This window comes from Gavia stellata, chromosome 27 (assembly GCF_030936135.1).
Source record: "Gavia stellata isolate bGavSte3 chromosome 27, bGavSte3.hap2, whole genome shotgun sequence".
NCBI lineage: Eukaryota > Metazoa > Chordata > Aves > Gaviiformes > Gaviidae > Gavia > Gavia stellata.
The window spans coordinates 4,641,375-4,668,287 of record NC_082620.1 but is presented as its reverse complement, the minus strand read 5'-3'; the positions used below and the strand labels follow the sequence as shown (position 1 = coordinate 4,668,287).

Here is a 26,913-nt window from a genome sequence, read left to right as displayed (position 1 = left end):
CTCAATAAACAGTTTGATCACCTACACTGTGTTTTTACCTGTATAACTTGTTACGTTTAGAAGGTGATTTTCTTACACCAACATTTTGCTGTTCTAGTTGCAGTGGTATCATAGTACCAAGAATGCACTCCTGCTGTAAACATGTCTAGACGTATTCAAAAAAAGGTATTCCATTCAGATTTTAAGCTACTGAAGGACGTACTGAAGGAAGTGTACTGCAGGGAAGGTGTTATAATGCTTCAGCAGTTAAATGTTACTTTACAAAGAATATGAAAAAACTTAAGATGTCCCAAAGAAGTAAGCTATCAGTCAAAATATCAGAAAACACTAATTTCCCCAAAACCAACTTCTTCAGCGTCCATACAATGTACGATAATCCCAAATGGTTCAAATGGATGTCTGATTTACAGATATTTCTAACCGAGGGTTTGGTTACATAACATTTTTATCAATATATTTTAAAATAGAAAAAAACTGGGAGAATAAATGGGACAAAAGAGCATGACAGGATCTTCTGTTTAAGTGCTGATTCCCCATTTCATAACCAAAGTTAGTAGGTTAATATTCATAAAAGGGATAGAAAGAACCCTTTATCACCTTCTTTGGTGACTGTCACCTCAAAACTCTCTAAAGGGAGAAAAGATAAACCCAAGTCAGTAACAGGAAAAGTTGAAAGGGAGCAAATAAGGAAAAGGCAAAGAGGCACACATTACACAGAAAAGCTTTGGAAAAATTGTATTTTAAAATTCCAGTGGTGATTTGCTGTAACTGTTACCATTTTAGAGTTTTAGTTATGTTAAATACGATTTAATCTTTTAACTCCAGGTTGTCATTTGTAGAATTTTGAAGTATTTATTAAGTTTATCAAAAGGCATTTTTCTTTTTTTTTCCCCCCTTTTCTTTCTTTTTGTTTTTAATAATACCAACTGCTAAACAGAAGATATTTTCAAAATTCCACGTTGATGAAGAACTATCCATAAAGTAGAATTTTCATCAGAATTTATTTGTACTATTCTATTTAAAGAAGACATGTTAAATAATTTGAACAGGCTTTTATCTATTATACTGAAACCATCATGTTTCTGCAATTAAAAAACTTCATATATTTCCCTTTTGAGTTCCAGAAAAAAAAAAAAAAATTTAAATAGTCATGGGATTTTTGTGTTTTCACATAAATTTTTATCGGTCAAGGTTGTACAACACCTAGCATTTGCAAAATTTAAATTCTACATCAAACTCAACTTGACAGTATTGCCATAATTCATGATTAAAAAACATACACGTTAAGTTGTGATCCTACCGAACATAAAAGCTTTAATGTAAGAAATGGGGGGGAGGAGGGGGAGCTATACATTTTCCCAGCAGCATATTGCTTTTCCAGGTTAAACAACCAACCGACAGCTCCTATCATTTTATTCTACCGCTGAAATACTGCAACGCTAGGCAGAGGAGGTTCAGGTACTCAAACACATTCCTCCGCTCGCGCTGCGGATGCCCTAGAGCAGCCTGCCTCGCCCCCTCCAGCCGCCCCAGACAAGTACAGGCTTCCGCAGCGTCCCGATCTTCCATGCTCACAGGGAGATCTCAGCTATAACAGAGTTTTGCAATGGTATTAGACGACTGTGACAGGCACTGGGAATGCTTTCACAGTTTTAATGAAAAGACAGTTAACCCTGTTCTTCACTCCCCTGGAAATCATAATTTGTTAAACACCCAAACTACCACCTTCTACATCAATTATTTTTTCCTGATTACTGTCATTTTGACCTGAATTCCAGTACAAGAAAGCAGACCTGTCCCCTTAAAATCACTTCTAGCTGATCTCCTGTTAATTCTCACATACTTCAAACAACTTGCAGTAACACAGTCATTCAAGTCTCCATTCTCGAGTGGCCTTAAAAAGAGATGAGGTGCTATAGTTACAGAGAAATATTTTTCTTATAAGGGCAAATTTACAGTTTAATATTGAAGCAGAAATATAATTAAGGAAAAATACCTTCTAATGTATCAGGATTTGTAGTCCTTCACGTTAAAAGGAGCCAGTTTCTGAAATAGCTCTCATTAGGTTCTCCCTGAAACTCACTTCAGGTAATCCCTAGATTTATAATCAGCTCTTTATTTTAATGCACCAAGCATGCTGCCTCTTGTGGCACCCACATCATTTATTTCAGTCTATTCTTACACAGGATATAAATATAATCCCGGTTTTGAACATGTTTTGGCAATAGGATCACTCAAGAACATTTTAGACTGCTTAGGTTCGTGGCTGACACCAGTGATGAGCCAGAAGCGACATTCCAACTGCAAGCTTTTAAATATTCCACATCTCTTACTCCCGCACACCCACCTCCCTGCCGCCTTCCAGTAACTCTCACCTCCAGAGTCAAGCATTGTGTGTGAAACATTAAGACCACAGGAAAAAAATACATGGAAGGGAACATCAAAGCAGAAAGGCTGATAACGGAGAGAAGAGGGAGAAGTGTATTAATGCAGCAATTACCTACTTGGGAGAAGGGAAGGCTGTTTAAAAACTGGCCAGTTCTTTACCATCTCTCTACAATTGCTCTCTACAATTACCTGAAAGGAGGTTGCAGAGAAGAGGGTGTTGGCCTCTTCTCCCAAGTGACGAGTGACAGAACAAGAGGAAATGGCCTCAAGTTGCGCCAGGAGAGGTTTAGGCTGGATATTAGGAAAAATTTCTATACTGAGAGAGTGGTGAGACACTGGAATAAACTGCCCAGGGAGGTGGTGGAGTCACCATCCCTGGAGGTGTTCAAGGAACGTCTGGATGAGGCACTGCGGGACATGGTTTAGTGGGCATGGTGGGGTTGGGTTGATGGTTGGACTCGATCTTACAGGTCTTTTCCAACCTTAGTGATTCTGTGATCTGAAGTGACCTTTAACTCTGGCACCAATACCAGTTTGGCTGCTAGGAAGTTCAGGCATTGTATTCTTGGCTCCTGAGCACAAGACATAAGCAAGCTCTCCAGTAAACATCCGAATGTCTCCAGAGGCTTTTTAAGGTGTAAAGCTTCAGTTCGAGGTGTACTACAGCTCAACTTCTGCCGGATGTTTCTCAGAACAATAACTGCCTCAATACAATCGTATTTTCCACTTCACACTAGTAAGATTAACAAAAAGCCCTTTTATTACTACACAGCCAAGGTTCTTGCGACTGAAAAAGTTATAATACATAAAAACCATGGTGTTACTTATGATATAAGTGCTGTAAATAAGCAAATGCAGAGCTCTCAACCTAATAGGCTTTTTTTTAAGCTCCCTTCTTCAAAGTGTCTCTGCAGTGCAAAGAAGCGAAAAGGAGTAATTCTCTAAAGTACAAAATATTTCAAAAATTAAAGCTCTCCCTCCCTTCTTAAAAATATATATTACAGACTATTACAGAGCTGTTTCAAGACAGGCAAGACAATTTACAGATTAATATTCCCATACACAGATGATATTCATTTTTCACCTCAGTTATAAAATGCATATATTTATATAGTATCAGTAACGCTCTTCTGTGATTATAGAATTCTTGGCAGTGAATTTTTTTCACTGCCATTGAGTAAGCTTAGTCCCACACCATGCTCCCTAAGGTTTCATGCAATGTCTAACATGCTTAATGCTTCTTCTCATTCCATTCTGAAGTTGAGATACATTACCAAAATAAACTTCTACCTCTCCTAATCTTAGAACAGAATGATCAATCTGTAAGTTAGTTTATAATTGATACATTGCAAACCATTCAGCTAAATAAACTGTAACTAGGATAGAACTTTACAGTGTTTCACTCAGCTGTAATTACAGTTGAAAAAACATTTCATTTTACAGATAGCACAGGTTTGTGGAACTTATGTTAGCCAGAAAACACAATGGTAATCCTGTAACCTAAAGGCATTCTGTATTTCTCCTTTCTAGTGTAGCACAATCAAAAGACAGTGAGGATTTGGTAGAATTTTAAGGGTTTGTTCATTTTTCTGTTTTATCTCTTTCTGTACTGTTATGATATAATGATGTAAAATAATTATATTATACAGTTACAAAAAAGGTTCGTAAGATATTTAAACTGGACATAAAGTATTTGACTAGGCAGTCTTCAAGCTCTGGAGTCGGCTATCCCTCCACACTGCCATTCCACAGAAGGAGAGGCAGTATGTTCTCCCAGCTCTAACCAAGCAGCAGTCTACACGAGGATCATGGAAAGCCTTCAGGAAAGCCTCCCATTTCAATACGCGTAGAATGTTTCCTAAACAAGTATTTCTTAGAATCATAGAATAGAATGGGTTGGCTTGGAAGGGACCTTTAAAGGTCACCTAGTCCAAGCCCCCTGCAATGAGCAGGGCCACCTTCAACTGGATCAGCTTGCTCAGAGTCCCATATCCAGCCTGACCGTGAACGTTTCCAGGGATGGGGCATCTACCCACCCCTCTGGGCAACCCGTGCCAGTGTTTCACCGCCCTCAGCGTCAAAAATGTCTTCCTTATCTCTAGTCTGAATTTACCCTCCTTTAGTTTAAAAACATTACCCTTTGTCCTGTCGCAACAGGCCCTACTAAAAACTCTCTCCCCATCTTTCTTATAAGCCCCCTTTAAGTATTGAAAGGCAGCAAGGTCTCTTAGCACCATACAAAACTGTTAAGAAGTGAACTGATTTTAAATTTCATCACTAGTGATAACTCTATTTCAGTTTGATTTTGTATGCATGACAGGTACAAAACGTCACTTCACGCATGCCTTAAATTTGATGCAAAAACAGCTGAAATACTATCGCAACTAAATTTCCTCTTAGGTTTGCCAGCCGGCTGTGCAACTGAATCACTCATTGGATGTGACGATCAAAAATCTTTATCTGTTCGATTACACAGCGTCCTTCGCCTTCTCTACATGTCATTCCTTTAGGACCGTCATCCAGCTGAGCGCTGCATTACACACAGCCCTGCAGCAGACAGGACGTCAGCACAGCTCCCTGCCCTAAACAAACACGGCTTGGTGGTGCGGCGTGGAAACACGGCATCAGCACTCGCCCACCGGAACACGGGAACCCCACACCCCTCCGGGGAGAGGCTGACAGAAAGGCTTGGTGGATTTGGTTTGGGTTTTTTTAAAGAATTAATAGAGATTCTGCAAGATCATTTTCACAGCTCTAAGCATATGCATGCTCTAAGTCAAAAAATTCCTAACCCCCACAAAAACACTTCTTGCATCCCAGATTAGTCAGGGGAAAATAAATTATTGTGGCTGAGAAGTGGTTTTCTCTAGGGGTGGGATGGGGGAAGAGGGATTAAAAACCTACTACAGGCACATCAAAAAACCAAGGAAACATTTCCTTCCACAAGGGAAGCATTTCAAACATCTTGCTAGCAAGACAATGCATTTTACTCTCATAACAAAACACATTCAGCTACGTGAAGGCATCCAGATACAGTATTGTTTGTTTCAAATGCAATAAAAGTTCAGTTCTTTTTTGCATAGTAAAGGGGAAATCCATCCTGAGCGCTTCAGATGTTAAACATTGTAGACACGAATTACTGTAATGTACAATAGAAAATGTAGCTGTCCTTTATTATATTTTTTCAGAAAAACCATTTAGGATCAAATTCCAACATGACTCAATTTGTAACGTAAAAAAGTTTCACTGAGGAAGGAGAATGAATGGTCATTGTCTTCTCAAGCAGATCTGTAACAATCATAGTACAAAAGACTGATTCCATAGGGTCTCTATGCATCGGGCAGTGACTTTATTCATATATAGCATATATAGCCATAGCATACAGCACGACTATATTCAAACTCTGTTTTCAGAAGTGTGTAGTTTCAGATGTAAAACCATACAAATTACCCTAGAAATAAATGTCTGTGTAACCCTACTTATTTTTCCACACCTGAATTTTAGGATCCTACCCACAGCACTGAGTGAGCAAAGCAATTAAATACTACTTTTACTTGCCCCACAGTTCACGTACTACAAGCATTTAAATGAACTAGCTTCAAGATGTTTGGACATGTTCAAAAATGAAATGAAGCAAAAAGCTCTATTTAAAATATTTTAAACCTGCAGACAGTTCAGAAGTTTCACAGCTCAGCTAAGGGGCACAGTTAATTAAAATATCCAACCTTTTGAAGCATGAATAAATTTGATTTATAAGTAGGAATATACCAGTTAGGGCTGAAACAGCCATTTAATCCTGAAAATCCTTTGTTTTGCTGTGAAAACATGTCACTGATCTAATGGGCTTCTCACACTTAAACACCCACATCGATGCTGCCGGACAATAGCAATGCTATTCTCCGTTCTAGGACATGGCCACAGCACCACCAACTAGAGCTGGTAATGCTGATTCAACACCACTCCCACATGTGGTCTCCTCAAAGACAAATTCAAGTATTGTTCCATTTAATGGCAGATTAATACTTTTATAGATTCCCATGGTCACTTAAAATTTACGCAATTCAAATCCAACAGAGTCATATCAAGGAAAATTTCCTTACAAATCCTGAGTGTAGCACACTAACGTCAAGTTAACTATTTTAAATCCATTGTTCTGCTGCTGCGTAAGTATTGTTAGTTTTTGAAAGCCAAAATTTATAATGTTTATACAAACATTTAATGAAACCAACGTCCAGTTGCTAAAAATGTTCATTAAATGAAAGCAGGTTTATACAATTTAGATCAACACAATGGAAAAGCAGTCTCATTTGAAGCGACGCTTTGACGTTGGATTTTCCTCTGCGAATTTGACAATATATTTGAAGATATTCTACCTGTACTTTCTTAAAGCTTAATGATATCCAGCACTCAAGAAAACTTTACTATCCACGAAGAGGTATAAAACTGCCATTTTCAAAATCTGTTCAATGCTGTCAAACTACCAGCGCCTATAGTTAAAGCACTTAAGAGCTGCAAGAGGCGATTCATGTTCTCCTAATCACCAAGTGCGCAAGTTAGCCTTCCTATACCTCTTTTTACTTAACAGGTTTTGTGTATACCAACACAAGCGTCATTTGGAAATGACAAGGTTTTTTGTTCATGGACAGCAGTTGTATTTCCAGTTAAGATCACTTAAGAGCCTCTGCCATGTCTATCTAATACATCAGAAAGTTTGAATTTCAGAGGTTTACCATTCTCTCTGAACTTCCTGAATTTATAAGGCAGCCTTGGAGATAATTACAGCCTTATGATAATGTAACAAAACCGTTACTTTAAGTACCACTTTAAGAAATTGTGACCGAGTTGCCATAATACTGCAGCACACCACACAGTCAGCGTGCTGAACATTTCAAATGGCTGTTAATTTAATCACTCTCTTTTTCTATCACTTCCTCCTTGAAGTCAGGCTAAGCAATGTTCCCAAAAATGGCTAATGCCACATCCTCTAGGTATTTTACTAGGATTGTTAACTCCAAAATTTTACTTAACCAAGTAAGCTTCTGCATGTATTTAATTTAAGCTTGTGTTATCCACTACAACTAATTTAAATACCTGCAGATGCCCGATGGTATTCTTCAAACACAGTTTTCTAATATTTTGTCAAACCAAAAAACGCACTTTCCATAACACTGCATCCAATTAATGAATACAGTATTCTTAAACAGTAGTTTCCAAAAAAAAAACCACCTACTGTGGAAGTTTGCCATCTGTCAGTCCTATGTTGAAAGTGAAGAATTAGCCTACGTTTTGCAAATGGCTTGTGTATCATTCTCTATATTCTGTGTGAGAGGAGAAAAGGCCTTTTCTTCAGGTAGAAGAGGCCGTCCATTTTTTAGAATACCTCAAACTGTTGAGCAAGCTTATCACAGAAAGTCTAGATTTCTACAGGAATTCTCACTCCAAATACTGCACAGAAGAAATGCAATCTTAAGTCTACTAATTACTGTTTCCAATCTATTAAGACACAAATCAAAAACACTAAGAAAACCAAAAACTCTCTGAAGAGTACAGTAAGAGTACAATAAGAAAATAATTGTTTCAGAACTCCCAGACTGAATGCTGTGAAATGTGGAATCCAGAGGAATGAGGAAAAGGTTAGACACGATGCAGAAAAAAAACAAGAAAAATCAGAAAAATTAACATATACACATGAAATTGAAAGCAGCATGGAATATCTGCAATATAGAGTACCCTCTGGTTTGGATAGTTGGATACAGCTGTATATTTACAGCTATAAATATGAAATAAAACTTTGGTCCACGCACAAATGTTTCCTAGGGTCTAAAAGCTCCGAAACTTTATGGTACTGTTAGGGAAAACACACTAAATAACACACAGCATTTGTCATCAAGAAAGCATTTCCACTTCTTAAAAAAGAAATGCAGATGAATTCTTTACCTGCAAAACGCAGAGGTGCATCTTTGTCCAGGGCTATTAAAGGGGGGTCCAAGAGCACGGTGTTATCATTTTCAGTAATTATACCATGATAGGTTGTTTCAATCCATGGCTTATGCTTGTTAACTGAAAGGAAAACAAAGTATAAAGTCAAAACGTTTGAAACTGACGACTTTTAAAAAATGCTTAATAATACCGATTTCAATATTTTCCTCTCTTGTTTTTCTAAATCTGAATCAGCATTTTACTAAATTAAAAAATTTGAGACAAAATCCTGGCTAAGTGCGTTCAGAAGAGTTCGGTGTCCCGGTAGGCTTTCCAAAAGTAACTCAGAGAATCTAAATTAATTTCTTAACTATGCTGGGATTTAAGATGCCCCTGAAGCACAATTCAAAAACCTTGTAACAGTGATGGAGAGCCGCTGTCACCAGTGCCAAACGTGACAGTAGAAAAACCTGTATTCAGCACCAGACAAAAAAAGACTGGCCAACGTGAAACACGAGGGTTTGCTGACACTCTACTTCCCTCCAACTTGGAAAATTTGGGACCCAGTTGGTGGACTGTTCTTCGGAACATGAAGGCTTTTTCTAGTTTCGGCATTTTGTCTTGTACGGGGTTTTTTATTATCATTAAGAGAACAGGCGGAAAAGAGATCAAACTTAACTAATTTCTACACAAGGCCTGAGGACGCTTGCCGAGGAAACAAACAGGGAGCGACAGCCATTTCTGTCCCAGTATAAGATCTATACCTAGGAACCTTTATTATCAGTTTTACCAGTCATTTCTATGGCATCCCAGGTAAAGGAGGACTCCAGGAGTCCTGCTGAAGCTGGGGAACTACGCAAAATGCAAGAAAGGGAGAGAGAGGAGAGGCAATCGAAAAGGGCAAGACACCAGCTTCGCAGAGAGGCAACGCAAGCGTTCCAGGCCCTTCTGGGTTTGGAGGACTTGAACTTTGTACTCTTTAACTCAACATATGCCTAATGCAGATTCCAAACACTACTGGAAGAAGGGACCAAAATCTCAGGCCTTTTCTGTCATCTAATAGAATGTCTTGAAATCGGAGTAAAATACTGACTACTTTTTATCTCACTTATTTAATAGTTGCTTTAAGAGACTGGGGAACTCCACTGAAAGACCACCTATAAAAGCATTCTTTAACTCTTCATAGAAGAATCTGTAAATCCATCACTTGAGCACACTTAAGATGACTGGTTTTCTCCCTCTGCTGCAAAGAAATGCAGTATCTTACCTTGACAGCTTACAAAATTTTTTTTCCTAGTACATCATGAAAGACGCAAGACAAAATCATATGTTATCTACTAGGTTTTCATCTACTATACTGCATGACAATCTAATGGGACAGCACCTTGATTATTCAGTATTTATCTTTATGTTATGCTCTCCAAAGATAAATACCGCTCGTAGTACACTGTACGTGGTGTAACGACTAATTCTTCTTGACAGTCAAATATATTGTTTCTCTTGGTCTGGCTCTCTTCATGCTGAGGTTCTACATGCATCAGTTTCCCCTAAATTGTCTTGGGCAATGTATATCTGCTACTTCAAAACACCTCTTAGGCTACCACGCACTCTTGCTTCTTAAATTAATACTATTTTCCCAGATCCAATTCTGGAAGGTTGTACGTATCTAGCTGCTTAGAACCTATGGAAAACATTCATCTAGAGGGCCTGAAAACTGCTCCTTACCATACAAAACCAAGCCATCTTCGGCAAATGATGTATAGTCAAACATAAGAAATGCTTTGCTAGAGGTTGTAACAAACACACCAAACAGCACCCAACAGGTGACATCACCCAGATTTTGGTCTTCACGAGATCAAGTACTTACAATTTCTGAAATACACGCCTGTCCAATCGCAGCAAAGTACATACTACAGCTAGAACACTACTACACAGTTGGGTCCTGCTGTTTCACCTCTCTAACAAATTCTATAAGCAGATTGTCAAAAGAAGCAGAGATGTAAGGCTAACCAAGACTTTTGAATCCTGCCTCTCCAGCAAAATAAAATGGATTCATGATGTCTGTCATATGCTTACCCAGGGGAATTAAAAAAACAGTGATAAAAGGACAGTTAAATGATTAAACTTAGAGGTAGAGAACTCATACAGGAAACCATAATACTCTCCCAATATGCTTTCATCTGCAATCTTTTACTGGTTAGCAGCAACCAACGGCTAGACAGGATATAATATCTTCACACATAATAATGCAGCAAGAGAGAACTCACAACAAACTATTTTAATGCAAACAGTGTTTAATTACCGCCGTGTGGTTTTACTCAATATGGCAATGCTATCTTTATTGCTTCAATACGCTCACACGGGCATGCTTTCAATATTCAGTGTACAAAATAGCCAGCTAAATGTCAGCCACGTTCTTCTATTTACCCAGAGGAGTACACTGCTGCGGCACCCTCCAAGAAATTTGGCGTTTTCAAACAAACTTCGTCACACTCAAAGGGACTAACACATCATTCCTCCCTCAGAGGGAAGGCGCCGATAACTGCTCAAGTGTGAGTCTCCAACTGAAATATGCCTCTCAATTCAAATCCAGTCTTAAGAAAAGTGTTTCACTAATACAGTTACACCTCCACTGAACATACCAGAGTCCTTTCATCCGTTCACCTTAGTCTTTGCAAGGACCTAGTATAAAATACTAGAACAGATCTCTGCCAGAAAAAACTCCATCTCCATTCTAATGCTTCTGAATGTAGATTACAAATTTATTTTTTTTAAGCATTGAGAAACTTTCTCCTAATTCAGCAACCTACAGTAAATCCCACTACTGTAGGGTAGGGAGTTCTATAAAAGCTTGAAGTACTGTAACCACATATGAACAGAATTATGAGTATGCTAAGCATCTGCAGAGTCTAGTGAACCTTCAAACAACAGGCCCAGTTAAAAGCAAAGTCATGTCCTTTTATTGTGCTGTAGACAATAAAATCATAAAGCTGAAACCCCTTTGTGTTTAGGAAGGCTAAAACATCACCAGATTTTAAAACATAAAGCTTAAATCCCTTTGTGTTTATGAAGGCTAAACATCACTGGATTTTAGAACACCAAACTTACTGCTGAATATCCAGGAAAGGCCCGTTATCCGTGTTTGTGATCTACTGACTCTAGCATAACCACGTACTGTAAGAAACTACCAAGCTAGCATTTGAAATATGAGGCACAGCTTATGAGCAATACATTACTGCTTCCCTTGAACCAACTGCAAAATCGAAGCAAGTATTCTTCTGATCTCAGTTGGCTTGAATATTATTAAATGTTGGACTGAAAACTATCCTTTCACATTTTTTTCCTCTTTGTTACAAAACTCCTGCAATCTACGGAGAAGGTTGTTCAAAGCCAGCCTGTTAATTTCAAACCAAACCAGTCGGTCTGTTCCAAGCTTGACGCTAACAAAGTGCCCTGAGCTGTTAATCTCTTGCCATTTAACTGGGATAAACTACACTGGTTTCCTTGAAATACAATATTCACACTATTTGTAAGCGCCTCAACTGGAATCTGTCGCAAATCCCAACTAGCATTTAATCTAGTCAAGTGGGGGAAGCGACCCTGGCACAACACAGCAAGCTGACTTCTACTCAGCTTTGAATGGCCAAAAAAATGTAAGAGACAGCTAAGCATACCTCTTTTTCCAGGCAGCAAATTGAACTGTAAAACTCATACTAGAGCCTTTACTGCTGCCAAGCAATGACTGAACATGCATCTGCAAGGTGAGCGCAAGCCACCTGGCTAACTTGGTTTATCTAAGGGTAATTGCCGCTAAGCTGCAGGAGGAGAGGGAACTGGTGCCTGATGTGACGCGTGCCGTGAACATCGTTTTTTAAAATCCCACTCGCTCTAGGTAAATGTGCTCAGTTTCTCATGAAACCGAACAGAGCAGCTTTTACTAGTACAGACTGGAACTACTACTGGCTGTTCTGCAGAAAAGGCATGTACCTCAAAGTAAGGATGCTTCACCCAGAGCAACAGCTGATGCTGCAGAACGCAACCCATCAGATCAACCAGCAGCAACTTTTTCCTGCTCTTTAAAAGAATTCATTAATGTGAATGAGTACGTAGGCACGGCAATGGGGTTTAGGGCTAGTACGGAAACTTTAATCAAAAGCTATAATCTTAAGACAATCGGAATTAATTCAGTTCTAGTATCTGAATGCTAACATATTAAAATTAAATGCATTTATCGAAGTCCTTTCCGAGGACTTCCATTATCTTCTTACAAGTGGTCAGAAGCGCATTTGACTTAAATGGGATCCGGCACCTACGTAACTGAAGATTTAGACACGCCTCAACCAGAAAGGACTATAGCTGAAAATATTTTTTCTTCTGGATAACTACTTCTAATACATAGTGTTGTTTAGCCATGCTACATAGCTTTAGAACTAGAGCAAGATGATTTATGTCAAAACAAATTATTAAGAATTAACTGGTAAAACACATCGAACGAACTCAAAAACAAGTATTAGAGTTTGAAAGCCAGATGCTCAATCTAGTGACAGTAGATAAACATAAAATATTAATTTCTAAAATTCACCTTTGAGACTTCATGAAAAATCCAGAGACTGCACAAAAAGAGAATTATAGTCTCTGTCAATTCAAATGAACTGCACTCAGTGAACTGAGTAAACAGTCCTTTACTCCTGTCCTGAAGGTCTGACAAAAATTTTGATTATTGTACATCTTTTGCTTGTCTTCCTCTTGATGTAAGAGAATACAAGCATGCCTTTCAGTGAGACAATAAAAACTCTAAAGCATGTCTTACCTTGAATATTCATAATTTGGTACTGTTCTGATGAAATTTCAAACAATATCATTAAAAAGAACAAGTTTGTGTAGTACACAACCACAGAAAAATACAGCTCTATAGCTATAGTAAAGATCTACACAATAAAATATGCCTTCTCCACCCTGAAAGCAAACCACCCTTTAATAAGAAAGGGTGTAGCACGGCCTGATTGTAATGTGTGTTCTGTTCCTGCCCTAGCCTCACCAGTCTGCAATTCAGAGCTGTGCCTCTATTTTCTATTAGAAAAGGTAGAGGATTAACTTTGTATTTAAGCAACTTGAAATATATCAGTGGTAATGAAAAGATTTAGTTGTTTATTTAATTGGGTCTTCTCATACCTAGAATTTTATCAAAAATCATCATCTTACAAGCAGGTACAAACAGTGGGATAAAACTGAATGCAAGTTTTGCTCAAATGCTGACTTTCTTGATAGCATGGAACTTTTCTGATCTATACTACGGGTTTCCAAGACAAACTACAATTTCCATTACTGGGACACAAAAACTGCAGGCAGTAACAAAATATATGGGGATGAATCTGCATTAGGAGAGGGACTGGGTAAGGACATGGCCATCCACTAACATTAACCTCTACGGTTCCTCGTTGAAGGAAAATCAGGTGGTTGAAATTCATCCTGCAATTTCAAATATCCATCCTGGATTCTTTGCCACAGCTAAGGAGCACCTGTAGTTTGTGCTCTGGAAGCTCAGCTGTCATATGTTGGGAGCACAAGGTAATGTTTATAAATTTTCAGGTGCCTACAGTTTGAGCCTGTACAATTAAGGCTAATTCTCCAAACACCATATTCTAACTAACAGCTGTAGGAATTCAACAGGTTTTATTAAATTGTATTTCACCCAGGAAAAATATCTCTAGCTTATTACCACTTACAGAGAGTTTACTGTTCTACACCGAACCAGTTGCCTCAATCTGATTTTATTTGTACAAAGATACATGGAAGTTTGCTATAAGCCTGAAACTAAGGTACATGCAAATGACTGATTAGAAACTAGTTGCAAGGTTTATTACCCACAACTGCAGCAGAAGACATGTTCAGAGCGCCAAAGACCTTCGACAGAGGTTATACTGACCAAATTTCAATTTGGATAAAAGCCTGGCAGGGAAAACAGCAACTGAAAATATCCCATCACAAAACAGTCTAAATAGGATTAAGGCAACAAAGCCTTAATTTTTGAAGTGAAATTTAAAATGTTTTAAACTAAACTGAACACTAAAATAGAAAACATAAGCCTCTAACTGTAAACTTTCATTAAATAAATGTTCTTTTAAATGTTGCTAATTATAGTGCAAGAGTGGAAAACACTTAGTTTCTAACTGTTATCATATTTACAAACGTCACTCCTTGAAAGGGCATCTATTTACAAATACAGCAAACACCATCTCAGTGTAGCGGTGCTTCTGGCTCTACTTGTTGACTCCATTTAAAAACAGGGAAACCACCTGGGAGCAATAGCAGCAACTTGTTTTCAATCTGAATACAAAGCAAGTGAGATGAGACCTAATACTAGAAACAAAGGACGGACAGTTCTTCAAAGACACTGAGGTTTCTAATAATCCTTTCTAAAGGCTCCTAAGGAGGTTTAGTCCCTACTGAAGCCAATGCAAGTCAATCAGTACAAATCAAATAAATTAGAGTGCAAAACAAGATTTATTTAAGACCAAGGCTTCCGACTTACTAAACTCTCCCTCGTTTTGAGGTATCGCTTCTGTCTTTGACAATAATGATAATGATGCAAGATGTATACCCCTTAATATCATAAAGAAAATTTCAGAGAGACTTCTCTGAATACAACTAAATAGAATGCGAGATAAGGCTCAGAAAAATTGTAAAAGTGCTTTTGTTCAGAAAACGTCAATGCCTACAGTCTCCGCTGCAGAATAGTTTCATAGCCACGAGTCACTAAGCTACCAGATACATAGATTTTCATGGCAGAAAATGCCGCTTTACCCAGAATACCAGAATTCTAATTTAATCTGTTTGAGGTGAGGTGTTCACATTATGCTGTCCTGTGGCCTGATCTAGGTTTAACTTCAAGCCTTCTAACTTCCATGAGAAACAGAAGTCCGCGAGCCCAGCTTCTGTCCCTCTGCTTAAAAAAAACCCAACTCTCTGCAATAATCTGAAACTGGCGATTTCAAGTCTGCAGAAACATTAAGACCTCAAACCAAAGATCCATTTAGAAGTCCAGAAAAGTTCCTATTGATAAATTGTCCTGGTAACTTTGAACAGACAGCACAAACTGCAGTCTAATAATAATATGGGAGAAGGCAGCTGGCACGATAGTGTTCCAAACACAAAGTAAGCTATGCTTGCCCAGACCGTCTCTCCTCCATTTCAATTTCCACAGCAGCATATTATTTTATATAATATATATAGAAAAAGAGATGAAAACTGTTTGCATCTGAACAGATGGCTGTATATTATGCTTTCCCAGGCATTATGCATCATAGAAAGGTCTAGCACTGGTTAATTCTGTCTCTTCTCGGTAGTCTCTTACTTTCATAAATCCTTAGAGGAAAAAAACCAACAGCCCCCATAAATAGCCAAATTGTCTCTTCATAATCCTTTAGGGTAGTCTTAAATTTCCTTGCCTCTAAAAAGGAGATAGAAACCTAACCACTAGCCCCAAACTATAAAGGCTGTCACAGTATCAAAGAAACATCTGCAGTAAGACCGTGGTAGTGAGAAAGTGGTTTGTGGTTTGCATTTAAGACATTCAAAGCACCAGATAACTTCCTGAAATTATCACAGATAAGCAAAGCTTCCCCAAGATAGCATTATTTTGATCAATACCCTTCCTAAATGACAATAAGTTGGAAGGGACCCAAGGCCACAGAGGTATATCACTCTACCTGGTCAGTAACTATGGCAGAAGCAGCCATTAGATGTGCTGCCTTCTCGTCGGAAAAGTCACTCCATTCCACCCCCCGTTCAGCTCTGCTGATAAATACCCAATTGCTTCACTTTGACAAACACCATTTGAATGCACTGCTAACTACTGCTTTTCCACTGCAACATTAGTCCAACAAGCTTAGAAATATTTGGGTCAACTTGACCGATTACAAGATAAATTCAGTTAAATAAAGAGTTTTGCATCAGCTGGACCGGAATACGCCTCTTTAGAACCTGAAACCACTCTCTGCACCCCTTGAAAGAGCTACAGGGAAGATGGTAGGTCAGCTGGCTCACACCTAACTTCTGCCTAAGATCACAACCCCAAAAACTATTTCAGTTTCTTTCCCTCGTCACAAAAGAAACCACTTCTCACTCCCCTGTTCCAACCACAGGAATACACAGGACTGGAGAGCGGAACTCACCACTCTGGTGTAGCCTTTCCAGTCCGTTTCTGCACGTTACTGAGCCAAGCACAATTCGGTTTTCACCACTTACAACAAATCTTAGCGACCTCGGTAACAAGGACTTTTAAAGTCCCAGATGAAGAAAACGAAGCGGTACTTGGAAAAAAAATGGAAGTGGCAATACAGCACAAAACTGAAAGTTTACCATAAATGCTTCCAAACAAAAGTTTCTCCTAAAAACAGGGAAATGAAAGCGAGTTGCCCTAGCAGCTTTCCAGGTGTTCTCCAGAGCTTACCTGTCGTTAAATGCATCTTCGTGTAACGTTATGAAGAGGCCTACCTAGAGTAGCCAAAATGCTGTCAGGACTAAGGCAACTGCACATGCTAAGCCAAACCAGACCTCCTACTGTAACTCAGTTACGCGTGATGAAGTTTAACAGATCAGGACCCGCAGTCCAGCAGCTCTGTAGATCAGACTGAAAACACGTACAGCCTCCAACAAACTGCCCAAGAGCTGACGAGCAGAGCTGTCCCATGTAATGCTATCTCAATTTGTCATTCGTTTCCAGGTACGTATTAGCTTTCTTGGAAAAGGGGTTTTGATCTGCATTTTTATTCGTAATTTCAAATGATGGAAAAGTCTAGCAACGCAATGAAATTGTGCTTCTGTATTGGTGTGGTAAGCATTAAATTTAATGGTTCCAAGAACACTAGTGAATAGGTTGTACATAAGAGATCTTGTGCAGGTAAATTATGGCTACTATCTAAATAGTTGGCAGACTTCTTTACTACAGCAGCAGCTTCTTGATCCTATGTAGGGAAATGGCAGCAAGATGTGCCCTTAATGAGTTGGTTTTGTTTAAGATCAAGGACTTCCCTTCAATGTATTCGCAAGCCATTTTAAAGCCACGCTTCTAATCTACATTCAAATTAAATGCAAGATCTCAAATCTCATCATATGATCAGCTAAACCCTGCAGAAGTGGCACTCTCAATTCGCGGGGTAACCTTCAGGTAAGGAAGCGTTTGCAAGCCTCTTACTGAAATCTGCTCAGGAGACCTGCAATGCGCATACTTTTACTCCTCAAGATCAATCAATAGCCACAAGGCCAACGTTTAGAAACGCCGTCTCGCTTAAGGTTTACAAAGCTGTCTCTCCCCGCTGACAACCAAAGGAGTATCCCTTACGTAAGCCTGACGGCCAGGCTCCCCAGGGGCTCCCCGAGGGGCTCCATGTCCCCTGCCCATCCCGCCGGCCATCGAGGCTCTCCCCGGAGCCCAAACCCCGCCACGGCTCTACCCGGCGCCCGCAGGCGCCTCGCCGAGCCCTGAGGAGAGCGGCGTTTCCCGCGGACAGGCCGCTGCGGACGGGGCAGGCCGCTCCGGACAGGGCAGGCGGCGGGTCCCGCTGCATCTCCCCAGCATCACCTCCTCCCCCGCCCCGCAACAAGTGACGACCTCCGCCCGCCTCAGGCACCGCGGCCCGGCCCGGCGCCTGCGGGAGCGGTTATGTAACGGGCGGGCCGCCGCTGGGCCGGGCCGGGCCCCCGCGGCCGCACAGCCAAGGCCCGCCGGCGCGGGGACTGACCTTCGGGGTAGGAAGGTCTCGGGGGGAGGGAGCAGCCCGGCGCAGGTGAGCGCGGAGGATGAGCCGCCGCCTCCGCCCTCCCGCCCCTTCCCTCCCCGCCGCGCCGCAGGTGCAACAGCAGCGGCGGGGTCACCCCGGCCCCCAGCGAGCCCCGGGGAGGCGCGGCCGGTGCCCTCCTCCCCAACTGCACCACCGAGATGCCCTCCTCCGCGCTCCATCCCCCCTCCGAAGGACGAAGGGAGCCAAGGACACCGTCCCCCCGGCCCAGCCGCTCCGGCCGCCCGGGGCACAGCCCCACAGGGCGCCCGGGGAGCGGGCGCGCAAGCCGGGCGGAGGCGGGGGGGGGCCGGACCCGCCGCCCCCCCTTTCCCCGCGGTGCCGGGCAGCCTCCCCCGCCCGCCCCGGCTCTGTTTACCTCGAGCGGCCCCTGCTCCTCCGCAGAGCAGCGCGGCGAGCAGCAGGCAGGAGGCGGGGGCCGGCAGCGAGCGCGGCATGCCCGGTCGGCGCGGCGGCGGCATGGCAGCGCGGAGCGGTGCAGGGCAGCGCGCAGCCCCGGCTGGCGGGGCGGCTGTGGCGCCCCCGCTGGTCCGGGCTCCGCTCTGCGCCGGGCGGAGGGCTCGGCTCGGCCCCGAGAAGGAGGAGGAGGAGGAGGAGGGAGGAGAAGCGCTGCGCTGCCCCGCTCCGCTCGCCTGTTCTCCCCTCCTCCCCTCCCTCCCCCGCCCGGCAGCGCGGCGCCCCCCCAGCGGCACCTAAAATGGCGGCGGCGAGATCGCGGCCGGTCCCCCCGCGCCGGTTACCAGGCGGAGGAGGGAGCGAACCAACGGCGCGGGGGATGCGGGAGAGCCCATCTGCGCGGCGGGGCGGGGCAGAGCAGAGCACGGCGGAAAGAAACGCCCCGGGGCAGCCCCGCGGCGACAAACCCGCCCCCGCTCCGCCCCGGGGGGCTGCGCCGGGCGGGGGCTGCTGGGCACTGCGGCACCCCGCCGCTAGCACAGCGGGTGCGGGGGCTCCGCTCCCCCGCGGAGGGGAACGGAGGGGTGGTTGGGGGGGGGGTGTGGGGGGGTTTGGGGGGTTGGTGGTTGTCTTGGCACGAGCTGAACGTACCTGGGCCGCTGCAGCTGCGGTCAGTTGGGAATCAGGGCTTAGCTGATGGACCACTGAAGATGCACGCAGCTGATTTAAGCAAATGCTGATTAAACCCCCAACGTTTTAGAGCGAATTAAAACCTATATAAAGATATTTAAATGTTTTCACCTTAACATTCACAGATCTTTGCACCAAAAAGGCAAAACCACTGGTTTTCGCCTAACGCAACAGTGGTTCCGAAGGCAGCAAGGGCACGCACAGCCAGGCCGGCCCTGGGAGTAGGATGCACAAATCCTGCTGGGTTGCGAACCACCCCAGGAAGGAACAAACTGCCAACAACCTGCCTCCAACAAGCGCCATCCAACAAATACGTGCTTCTTTGCAACGTTGTCGTAGCTCTGAAACCGCGGTCTCTGTGGAGAGCAGGGTCATGCCGCTCGGGGTTGATGCTTTCAGACCTCGGGGGGTTCCTGGGTGCTCAGCCCCAGGTGCACATGCTGCAGAGAAGGACTGTCCTGTGACATAGCATTAACCCTGCCCAGATGGAGGAAGAGCAGCACTCACTGTTTAGACAAATACGCTGCATAGTGAGAAACCTTTTTCAGCGTAGTTTTACTAACTTTTATCAAGGCAAAAGTCTATTAGTTCTGTTTGGAAAAATTCACAAGTACTATCCAAATCAAGAAGTTTCACAGGAATAACTAAGTTGCACAGAACCTGTCCTGCAATAGAAAAGTTATTTGCTCTTTGGTCAAAAATCTCAATTAGAAAATGCTTCAACAGAAGAAAAAATACCTTACCGTGATCAGAGTTTTGACAACTAAAATGCAACCAACTTATTTTATAATTAGATATGACTACTCATGCTTTGTACCTATTAGCCATTTCACTCCCACAGTGAAATAAAAATAAAGTCCAGAATGTTCGAGATCCTAGAGATGTGGTATTTCTTTATTTTAGAATACCATGCAATTTAAATTTCTGGCTCTGGAAAAACCTCCCCCTCCCTCCCAAGGCAAGCCCAACACTGTTACCTTCCCTGCTGACTCCCCGTTTACCCCAAACTCGAGACGGGGGGACCAGCCAACCAAAGGCGAGAAACCAACTTATTCACTGCCCTTGATCCATCACTAAGGTTGACAAGTTGACAGAATCTGGTCTGCATCAAGCCAGTGCATTTGGATATCCAAAGGCAAGCTGTTCTGCCCACCCAACGGCTTCTTCCATCCTCAAAACCAACCATCTTTACCTGCTGTATCTTAAGGTTATTTGCTAATATGAGTGTGTGCAGAGCAGAAAAAGAATTTGAAGAGAAATACGCTGTGGTCCAATACAATGAACAATACCCCAATTACTATCCTGTGCTATCGAGCTACCCCTTAACCAAGAGACCAAGTTAGTCCTCATTTATTTCATTGACTGTGTGCTGTAGGCCACCTGCTCTATCAAGAGCTAAGACATCTTTCTTTTTTTAAATAAAGCTGAAGCTTCAGTCTAAAACCCCTTGATTTCTGAGCCTGTCTAACATATGCTGGATGGCAGATCATGTCAGAAGAAGCCTGTAGCCCATCTGTTGCCAGATAGATGAGTCTTTACATTCTGCCAACGCAGCTTCAGCTGACAGTATGCTACATTATGTATTTTTCTTTTGTATGGAGAGTAGAAGGACTGCCCAGTTCAGTATGACTCTCAAACTAGTCTTACTAACTTAATGCATGAGTAAGAACCACCCCATTCGTAAAGATTTGCAAGACAAGATATCATCAGTAAAAAGATGATTGCCCACTGATGAATACATGCTATAACACGAATCTATTTGCCCAAATACTGGATTTTGATTAGGAAAGTAACTACGTACAGAGCTTGAATGTCAATATAAAAGTATCTGAAGAGGGCTTGGCAGTCAGTGGCCAGCTGGCATGCAAATAGACAGACATACTCCAGAACATTTTCTGCAAAATAAATTATTACCTTTAAACTGGAGAACAACTAGGTTCATTAGGTGTGGCAGAAAAGACAGTTGAAAGAGCAAAATTTGCTCTGCAGCCCACTTGGGCTGTATCACACATTATAGCGGGGGGAAGCACACTACCATCGACCACAGTAAGAAGGGGACTTCGGTGCTACCAACAGGACTCATTTAAGAAGAGTCTCATTCTGCAGAATTAGGAAGGAGAGGCATTTTTAAGAGAAGAAATGCTATGTCCAGGTAAACCTTATTTACCGCACAATGGCACTACCAGCTCCGATTAATTAATCGGCTGAATCAGCCATGATGAAAGTGGGAAATTTCCAAGGAAGGAGAAGGCATTGATTGCATTTCACTCTCTAAGCAAAACTCCTCCGAGTCAGTTGTGACTAAGGCACTGATTCAGTAAAGCCAATAATTCTTTAGTCTGTATTTTAAGATCAGTTAGATGATTTTGTTTAGTTAGATGACTAAGTGGTTTGAACTGGCACTTTAGTGGTTGAGGAGACAGATAATGTGGGTACTCCACCTGCGGTGGAGACAGCAAAATGAAAACTCTGATCCATATCACCACTGACGTTCCATTGGCACTTACTCTAGAAGTACGGCAAATACAACATCCTCTCAGATACCTTTTGTTTCACAAAATGAAATTTGATTCAAACTGCCCAGTGTGAGACCGGCCTCGTACCAGTCCTATTTGCTGTTAAACAATAGCTATACTGTTCGCCAGAGGTAACTGCATTTCACAAGTTGACAGCGATTCTCACTTTAGCTGAAATGCCACATGCCATTATTTCAGAGAACTAACTTCAGCACCTTCATTTTTACCACCTATCTCCCTCCTACTCTCTGACCTGCTTCTCAAGCTCCACAAAACCCATTGATTTTTATTTTATTAGTAAGCAACAAAACTGGAACAAATGGCTGCTGGCAGAACATGTTTTCCATTACAGCTGAAAAACTATCGGACTGATGTCCTTGAAATGCACGGTGTGACTAATGCCCAGCTTGCAAGGACCCAGGAGGACACATTTATTGCACTTGTCAGAGTGGAGCTGAGCAGCCAGAAGTGAAAAGATAAGGTGATAGGTAAAAATGAATGCCTTTACTTGCTACTTAAAGGAAGCCAGTGCCTACCATAAATACAGAGAGAAGCCAGACATGCTCAGTTAAGTCAACAGCAGATCTGGATCCGATTGTTAGAGCTCAGGATCACAACAGATTTTGAATACATGGGGAATACACTGTTACTTCTAGACACTAGACTTGGACCCTTGTTCAAAAGGGGAGGTATGGGGAAAGGGTCCAGACTTCAAATAGTCTAGACCTGGGCTGAGAAAATGGTCCGGTCTTTATTGAAAGAGGCTAGAACTGGGTGTGGGCTATTTTCATCTCTGTACAATTGATGTCTGCATACTAGTTTGTTTCCAGATTATGATTGCTTTTCATGGGAAGTTAGAACTCAGAACCTAGCTTTATCTCCTCTACTGAGCATTCGGTTTATCACAGCTGCCCTGAAACCACTTCTGAAAGGGGACCAATTGCCATAGAGACTACGCAGTAATTAAGCTCAGGAGAGCGTCGCATGCACAGTCAAGCAAAATATTAGATGAAGGCAACAACAAACCAGTTTCTGAGAAGCTGTATTACAGCTCCGCTCTATCTCCTCCCGTTCCCACTAGAGAAAGCAAGATGAGAACCCCAAAGTATTTTGGGAATTTGAATTCCAGTATTTTTTTGGTTCTGATATGGCTTTATCAGTCTAGGCCAAGCAGGAAGAATGAACAATAATGACACTAAGAAGAAGATAATTCAAGATGAATATAAAAAATTAATTCTTCATAATGAGATGTATAAAACCACGGAGTACTCTTGTAAGGCAACAGGCAGAAGTGGCATCTTTTGGGTCATTCACAAAAGAAAACTCCACAACAAAATGCTAGAGCAATGCCCCTACCAGCTTGAAGAGAAAACACACACAGATGACCTTTTACGTCTTTTCTAGCCTTGCTGTCCCTAATATACACAGTTGCAATCCTCAGAACATGAAGAGGCATAAAATTAACGTGGTTTTAGATTTGGTGGATGAAGATCTTTTAAATTTTTTTTAATGCTGTGGAACCTGACTGTATATATTAGAGGAGAAAGAATTAGAGTACTGGTTTTCCACACACTTGAAAATTTCCAGAACTGCTTTGATCATATGTGAGAATTGATTTAGGGGATGCAAATGAAGGCCTTGGCAATCTGAAGAAGAAAATCTTCTCCCCTGACATTTCTGAATGTTCAGAGAATTCTCAACAAGCCATTGAAGTATGGGTTCATCAGAGAGACAGAAAGAAAATTCAATAAGCAAAGAAGTACATAAAACCAGCTAGCTTCCTCACAAGAAAACTAGCAGCATTAGCAATCCTTCTACCTTGTTTAATCCTTTTTTTCCTGTTTAGACTTACCTTCTCTTGCAAAATATGCATCTAGAAACATGAAAGCAATGAAGGAAAGACGCAAGTCTTTCCTTACAAAGACAGAGAGACTGAATATTTTGCAACATCATTATAATATTTTATAACTCATTAGCACCTTCCATTCTAGGATCTCCAAGCACTTTACAAGCGTTAATTAATGCACTCTCACAATACTTCTGTGAAGCAGAAAGGCAGGTGTCTAGATATTGTGATGACAGGTGAATTACAATCGAGTAAGACAGAATTTCTAAGCTTTTCATTTGCATATTTAGGAAAGCAGGGCACAAAGAGGGTAGGTAAACTTCAGAGGTACTGCAATACCTTGAAATACCTTGAATTAAGAAATGCTGTAATGCCTTGAAACACCTCGAACAGACTGGCTTTCAAGCGCTTAGCTAAAAAGCAATACCTGACTTAAGGACCTCAATAAAATTAAGGCTTTATTAACATAAGTCTTTGCATCTGATACCACAATGGCTATTTTAAGCTCTGTTACATAAATAAAAGTGGCATCTGAATGAAACTGAACCTGTTTCTTGAAAATACATTTCCTTACTTGAAGGGCTACTGAGGTCTCCTAAGTCCTGAAACCACTGTGGCCTCTGAAGAGCATTAAATAAATTATTTGTAAAGCTTAGCAAGACACTACCAAAGACAAAGAGGGAGAGAACAGAGAAAGTGAAACAGCATCAGGAATAAGTTATTTTACTAATTGTCCCCTAACTCAATAAAATAAGAATTACAGTCAGGTGCTCTGGATGAGCAATGAACAATGCGTGTCCACACAAAACCAGGACTCCGGTGGTTCCACGTTGTTTCTTCATGTACTGTACTAACCTGTTCTGAAGAGCAGCACAGTGGGCCATGCCCACATTAACAACTGCTTTAACTCCCTAATGCATATAGAAAACTGGACTAGTGGTTTCTGCTGGGGGGGGTGGGGAGAAGGAAAAAAAAAAAAAAAGAGCGAAGAATTACAGGTTTTCTTTCCAGTTCTATCACAGATATCTCTTTGGGTCAGTGACTAGCCCCTACCCTACCTATTTCCTTATCTGACAACATAATACAGTAACATACCGTGTCTAAAAGGATGGATGGATAAACCAACGCAAATAGTTGCACCAGGTACTGGTGACAATGTTTAAATTACTCAGCTTACAGATTTTTTCGTATTCTTTAGGATCATGGTATTCAGTGAACATCTGGTCCTACAACGAGGTTTTCCTCTTCTCTCTGCCTGCCTTCCTGCAAGGAAGAAGAGAAGAGCCATGTGCATCAGTATTCCCCTCCCTAAGAGCCATATGGGAATGTAAAGGCATTCTCTGAATTCATTACCCTGCCCCACAATATGATTCAGTCTTTGTACGGGCAAGAAAATGGATGTTAATTTATTCTTTATTGCTAATTTGAAAAGGAGCACAAACACAACAGTTCCACTGCAGAGACTTCTACCAAGGGTGTAGTTTAAGTCCAATTATGTGCTATTAGTACATTTGGCCTTTGTTCCTGTGGCATATTAATTATATGTCTGATATTTTGACAATTAACACAATTATACTCTTTATTTTCCCCTTTCGTTAGACAACATTCTTGCATTTTATTCAGATAAGTAATTTTCTGTAGGTAAAAGGAGCCAAATTATTACACATTAATAAAAACAAGCAATGGGTTTTTAAGTGAGCTTACACAGAGAAGTTCCAGCAGTGTTCTTCAGCAAAATAAAAAGCAGATGCTCTGCTGTTGGGCTGCAGCCTCTCTCAGAGACTCTAAAAGGAAACCAAATTACAAGCCTCCAGTTGTGTATCCAGCATTATAATCACTGGCTGAAGCAGCAGGGCCATAAGGATTATAGCAGCACTGCCACACAAAGCTCTTCCAGCAATGTCATCACTGCTGTTCAAACGCTCCCTGTTACCAAAATCTTTAATCTCCCACTGACATCCATGAAACTCAATGACACTTAGCAAAAAAAGTTAAAACGGGTCAACCAAGATGGTTTACAATTGCACAGATCATCCACAAATGAACACTTACCAGATATTCCAAGGAACTACTAAGGAACAAAACAAAACAAGCACTCTTACTATAAGACAGTAAGGTGGGTAGAGTTGACTAAATTTAGTAGGTGTAGATGTACTCCACAGACACCTGAAAGATTTGGGTTTTTTTCCTCCAGGACAAATTATTGTTCCTCTGAAAAGAAGTTACTGTTTCTCTGTCGTTCAAGGAAGGCGTGGACATGGCATTGTGGGACATGGTTTAGTGGGCATGGTGGTGTTGGATTGATGGTTGGACTTGATGATCTTACAGGTCTTTTCCAACCATAGTGATTCTATGACTCTGTTTTCTCTAAAAGCATATTTCAATCTCCACTAGGTCTCATATGCTGCTATGTCTAAAAAAAGCCCCACTGCGGAAAGGAAGATATCCAACCGTTTCCTTCTGTAAGTGGTTGTTTGGGAAAGGAGGAAGAGAAGGAGCAAAATATTCTGTCTTCCTGCAACAGGGTAGGAAGCTTAGTAGAAGGTTGTTCAGCACTCTGTCCCCCAAATCCCTGCCGTCCAGATCTCCAGTGGGTCCGGCTGCAGTTCAGTTGTGTGCGCAGGAAGCAGGGGGTCACCCGGCAGAATGCATGTCACTCGCTCCTTCCCAGAGCCAGCGATGGACATTTGTTACTTGCCGCTATCCGATACAAGTTTTACCAGTAAGGAAGCATGAGGCTTGTTTATGATGGCAAATTGCCTTTAACTGTGCCTGCCTCCATTACTGGGGATTCGCCCCCCCCATTGTACTGCACTGCCTTCAAGTCCCTTAGGGAAGAAGAGAAATAAAACCTCAGCAGGCAAATATTCGTGCTGAAAATGCTTGCTCTGCCTTTCCTCAAAACACCATCTGGAATATTTTTTATTCTGAATGGTTGACTAGTAGACCAAAATCATTTAAGGGCTCTCTGAAGACAGTTTTATTATTTCCTATACAGACCAAAAACCACAACAACCCCCCAAAACTGATCTTAGAACCCAGTTGTACTGACCCTACTCAGGGAGCACAGAGCTCTTGTCCCAAGTATTTGCAAAGGTAAGATTTTGAGACAGGACGGGGCTGCTAGTTCTCTTCGTGATGACACCACTGACATTCTACCCACAGACAAGTCCCTTAATCTCTCTATGCCTCGCTTATCCTCTCAATTTAATGCAACTTGCCTGTTCCACAAAGAGGTAGCAAGACTCCATTAACTGTTTGTAAAGTACTTTAAGATCCTAGGGTGAAAGCCTCTCTAGAAATTCAGAGTATTACTATTTTCATTAAAAAGACCGCATTTATAAATTCCCTGCTATTA

The 26,913-nt window shown here is 41.7% G+C and overlaps 1 protein-coding gene across 1 annotated transcript in view; it reads right to left on the bottom strand.

The window, feature by feature from the left end:
• Window positions 1–18,568, bottom strand: part of CLSTN1 (calsyntenin 1) — a 41,216-nt gene extending 22,648 nt beyond the window's left edge. Inside the window, exons 1-3 of the mRNA XM_059829853.1 lie at window positions 18,466–18,568; window positions 8,326–8,448; window positions 598–627 (exon numbers count right to left, since the gene is read on the bottom strand). Coding sequence (XP_059685836.1) covers window positions 598–627; window positions 8,326–8,448; window positions 18,466–18,568 — 256 coding nt within the window. The remainder of the gene's footprint in view (window positions 1–597; window positions 628–8,325; window positions 8,449–18,465) is intronic.
• Window positions 18,569–26,913: the final 8,345 nt, after the last annotated feature.